Below are 4973 nucleotides of genomic sequence, written 5' to 3'. Positions count from 1 at the left end.
GGCCTGGTGAGTATATCCACCTTGCAGCGTGCTCATTTTAATCAGAATTCAACCTAAGATAATTCACCAAAAAATAAAATTTGAAAAAATATTAACCAAGCCAACGCAATGTAGGATGACGTGTACTGCCAGACTGTCTATTTCTTATTGTTTTTTAGGCTATTTTAGGCTTTTTTGTAATTTTTTTCAAATACTATTTGCATATCTGTACTGGAGTGTTGCTGCAGATGAATAATTGTTGAACATATTTAGAACTGAGACTATAACTTTGTTTGGACAAAAACAAGGTTGAAATTTGAAATTTGACATTTTCCTCCTCACGTTTGACCCGAAGACACGATGAGGAGTCTGGCGCTGCTGTTAGGGGTGAAAGCCGCTTGCATCCTGCTGGTGTCTTCGCTCTCAGGCACAGGGGCCGTCAACAACAGCGGCCGGTGGTGGTGAGTTCACCAGATGCTCTCTGTGATGATGCATTCATTTCATTTATCAGCATCCTGCTATTGAAAACTCCAGTTTTACGCCATCCACTACCGCATGAACACAGCGTTTTATTGGGCTACCGCAGTCCATGCATGCGTGCTCGAAATAATGTGTTAGTTTTGGCACCGTTCACAACTTCTGTTCAGAAAAAAAAGAGCAACCGCATGATATTAAAGCTTGTGGGATTTTTTTTTTTTTAGCTGTCGTTTCCAAATTACTCCACGTGAGCTCAACTATAAACTATTTAACTTTTTTTTATTTAATGTCCTTTGAATGAAATTAGCTACAGCAGACTATCTATTTAACAATAAACGAATTACATTTGTAATAATTACAGTTTTACCTTTTATTTGCGGTAGATTTAATTGACTCCCTCTCCCTGCTTCCCTGTCATTTGCGCAATGTGGTTTGAACAACAGACAACATTTTTCAGTGCAATGTGGGATAAATTAAATATGGATTTATGTCATAGCTGAAAGGAATCCCACACGAGCTTTTATCCATGGTCGTGTTGATCTAATACTGTACATTCCTCTGTCTATACAGCGACCTGAAACTAAAAGAGCCAATTGCACAATATTTTGTTTTAGAAAACAAAACTCAAATTGGATCTGTGTAGTTTTGCGTCAGTGGGATTATTGTCTTGCTTGTTTAAAAATCTATAAACTGTGGGTTGGGTTTGTTGAGGCAATGATTTCACGAAAGTTTTTTGTCGTTTTTTGCGGTGTCATCACATGGACAGTATTTGCGCACATGGGTCCGTGCGTTTTCAAATATTTAAAATGTCAGCTGAAATCCAGGAAAACAACTAGAAAAAAAAAAAAGACACGGCTGAGTTTAGGAATGAAGAAAACATCCAAAAGACGACATTATTATTAATGGCCCAAGGAACTCGCCACACAACTGTCTGGGTCAGCCCTCTAATAGGCCAAGACTCGCCCGCTTTTACGGATAATAATGCTTAACAGGAGACACAGCCAATACACTACACATGAATCCAAAAATGTTGACACAGAAATCTCACACAAATTGCCAGCAGATAAAGTGGGGAAATTATAGCCTCGAGCCTGTGAAGTACTGAAACACTAGAAAGGTTCTGAAAGCTGATCACAAAAAAAGAGTGCATTTAAGCCCTGTTCAGTGATCCAACATTTGTATTAAACTAAAGGAGCACAGGTGCTGCTTAAGAACTATAACACAAGAATATTTCCTGGTATTATTTGGCAGAGGGAACGTAAACTGGGTTATTACTAGAATTAAAAAGTATGGTTATCAGTATTTTTTTCCTCATGGCATGAAGTAGCCTATGGCCAGAATATTTTTCACATTTTAGACAGAGAAGAGTTTTCATTTACATCATGCAATGCTTTTATATAAAGGCTTACTGTTTAGTGACTTGGGACATTTTGAGAGAATGGACAAATTTGGAGATGAGATTCATGGTCTGTCTAACCACAAGGCCACGCAAATGTTTAGAAAACTACAGCTCACTTCTCTTCAGCTTTTGTCTGTTGTCTGTTGATCACACAGACGGACAACTGAAGAAGAAAAAAAGAGAAGTGATGTTTCATAGGACAATACAGATGCAAACCTGTGAATATCATACAGTGCACCGTATATATATTTTTTATCTTGACGAATATTTGAACAGAATATTTCAATAATTGAATATAAATATTCAGATAATTAAATTGAAAGGTAATTCTCGCCAAATCAGGGCCAAATGATTTTTAACACACCCAGAGGTGAAAGTACCACAGTTTCACGTTATTTGCCAAACCAGAAACCTGCATTTTGACTCAGAGACTTACTGTCTCCTCACGGTCTTGGAACAGCATGCGTCACGGTTTGTTATTGTAGTACATAACAAGAGCGGTAATTTTAAAGGCACAACACTCATGAGATGCCAAGACACATCAGTTTGAGAGTTTAGAGGGTCACAGAAAGAGCTACATGCATAAACTGCCAGCTCATTCACTCTGACTTCCCTTGTCCTTGTGTCGTGCCAGGGGTATTGTCAATGTGGCCTCCTCATCCAACCTCCTCACCAATTCCAAGAACGTGCAGTTGGTCCTGGACCCAAGCCTGGCCCTACTGAGTCGTCGCCAGCGCCGGCTGATTCGGCAGAATCCTGGCATCTTGCATGCCATTGCCGCTGGGCTGCACACTGCCATAAAGGAGTGCAAGTGGCAGTTCCGCAACCGCCGCTGGAACTGTCCGACCACCCACAGCCCAGCAATTTTTGGCAAAATTGTCAATCGTGGTGAGCTTCTCTTGTCTTTCTCATCAGGCAATATTTGGACAATTTTGAGCAGGATGTAATGGAATCTCTTGTACACATTTAAATGGCTTTGTCTCTAAATAGTTTTTCAATTTTGGGCAAGAAATTGGCAAATGCAAGTCCAAAAGGCTGGATCAAGTTCTGATGGGAAGTCTTGATGTTGTTTCTTCAGGTTGCCGAGAGACAGCATTTGTATTTGCCATTACCAGCGCAGGGGTGACCCATGCTGTGGCTCGCTCATGCTCAGAAGGGGCTATTGAGTCGTGCACATGCGATTACCGCCGCCGAGGTCCTGGAGGGCCAGACTGGCACTGGGGGGGCTGCAGCGACAATGTAGACTTTGGCCGGGTGTTCAGCCAGGAGTTTGTGGACTCCAGCGAGAGGGGCAGAGATCTGCGCTACCTTACCAACCTACACAATAACGAAGCCGGCAGAATGGTAAGGATTTAATACTCAAACACGCCATAGTTGTCCTTTTTGTCATAATCCCCAAATGCTACAAATGCATTTGTGATTTTGGCATCGTGTAAGATTTCATCAGTAGCATTTTGTCTTCCTCCATGCAGACTGTGTCATCAGAGATGCGTCAGGAGTGTAAGTGCCATGGCATGTCAGGCTCCTGCACTGTACGTACTTGTTGGATGCGCTTGCCCAGCTTCCGCACAGTAGGAGACTTTCTTAAGGACCGGTTTGACGGAGCATCCAGAGTTGTTTATGCCAACAAGGGAAGCAACCGTGCCTCTCACCGAGCTGACCCCCGCCATCTGGAACCTGAAAACCCGGCTCACAAACCCCCCTCTGCCATGGACTTGGTCTATTTCGAGAAATCACCAAACTTCTGCTCCTATAATGGCAAAACTGGCACTTTGGGAACCTCTGGGAGAACATGCAACAGCTCCTCTCCAGGCCTCGATGGATGTGAGCTACTATGCTGTGGACGTGGGTTTAAGACCCGGACTGAGACTGTGACTGAACGTTGCCACTGCACCTTCCACTGGTGCTGCCATGTCAGCTGCTTGAACTGCACCAGTACACGAACGTTACACCAGTGTCTATGATCACAGGTGGAAAACTAAGTGAATATTTAGGCATATATAAAAAGGAAAAGAAGAACTTCTTAGCAAAACAGGTAGTTGGCTGAGAAAGCGACTAGCAGGCAGGTGGTTTGAGATGTTAGGTAGAAGCTAGAGATGCTTCAAGGCGGGTAAACTGATACAGGGAACACTGTGGCACAAAAATTCAATCAGTGTTTTTCACAGTGGGAGATGGAGAAAAGCATAAATACAGGTCTTAGAAGGAGTATATGTGCTTGCTCCTTGCCTTGATGCTTAACAGTATTATGTGGGTATTTAAACACTACAACCATCCATGTAGAATGGAAATCATCCACATCCCTCAAGTGTTTACACTGTGGAGAAACAGAAATAGAAGTAAGGGGACAAAATGATGTGGAGAATTGGTTGCTGTAACCAGGTACTACTAGAAACCTCTTCTCCCCCATTGAGGGCAGAAAGTGGACACAATGTTTCACAGATGTTTCTGTGGCCAGAGAGCCACAAGCATGTTCTCTCATAAACTGGTGAAGACCTCCGACAAGAGGGAAGTTATTTTAAAAAAATCTCTGCTTTGTTTTCTTTTGCTGAAGTTTGGCTTCTTTCACATGAAACTGTGTGAAGTTTATCTGCGGGGAAGGGCTGTCTGTTCCCAACTTGTGTACTTAGGCCCTGGATGCAGCCCAGCCACTTATATTTTCCTCACCGCATTTGCCCTTTTTATTTAGATTTTTCTGGAGTTGAATACACCTCAACTCTGATTTGCCACTCTGACTTACCGCAGGATGGTCCTGATGTTACATGACTGGGACCAGTGCTCGCCAAGGAAAATAGAAACTGACTGAACAAATTTTACTGAGGCAAAGTAATTTGAATGTATTATCAATACACTGAATATTGTGGCATGACTATATGTAGTTTGGCAAATATGAGGGGTCAATATTAAAAAAAAGAATTAAATGTGACCTGCAGAATCCCACCATGCTCTCACAATGAAAACGAATACCATTCTTAGAGGTAGATGGATGTAACAAAAAGACACTAAATTCTTTGTTAAGAAATGAGTGGAGCATTAAAGTGGTCCAGGTTTAAAATAGGTAAATGTCAGGCAAGGCTGTAAAAAGAAGCTAAGTCTCAGATGAAACATTTTATTTTGAAGG

General features: G+C 42.0%; 1 protein-coding gene across 1 annotated transcript; it reads left to right on the top strand.

Moving 5' to 3' along the window:
- Positions 1 to 339: 339 nt before the first annotated feature.
- On the top strand, positions 340 to 3819 carry wnt1 (Wnt family member 1). The gene is made up of 4 exons (XM_022741578.1): positions 340 to 440; positions 2490 to 2743; positions 2934 to 3199; positions 3328 to 3819. The coding sequence occupies exons 1-4, from the start codon at positions 340 to 342 to the stop codon at positions 3817 to 3819; spliced, it is 1113 nt and encodes a 370-aa protein (XP_022597299.1).
- The last annotated feature ends 1154 nt before the right edge of the window (positions 3820 to 4973 follow it).

The sequence above is a fragment of the Seriola dumerili genome, unplaced genomic scaffold (assembly GCF_002260705.1).
Source record: "Seriola dumerili isolate Sdu_G_001 unplaced genomic scaffold, Sdu_1.0 BDQW01000056.1, whole genome shotgun sequence".
Lineage (NCBI taxonomy): Eukaryota > Metazoa > Chordata > Actinopteri > Carangiformes > Carangidae > Seriola > Seriola dumerili.
The sequence above is the reverse complement of the archived record's forward strand: the minus strand, read 5'-3'. Positions and strand labels throughout refer to the sequence as shown.

Excerpts from the sequence above, each read along its gene's own strand:
- wnt1 (XM_022741578.1), top strand. The coding sequence starts at position 340 with ATGAGGAGTCTGGCGCTGCTGTTAGGGGTGAAAGCCGCTTGCATCCTG. Across the intron at positions 2,744-2,933 it reads TGGCAAAATTGTCAATCGTG|GTTGCCGAGAGACAGCATTT; the intron begins GTGAGCTTCTCT and ends TTGTTTCTTCAG. Across the intron at positions 3,200-3,327 it reads ATAACGAAGCCGGCAGAATG|ACTGTGTCATCAGAGATGCG; the intron begins GTAAGGATTTAA and ends TCCTCCATGCAG.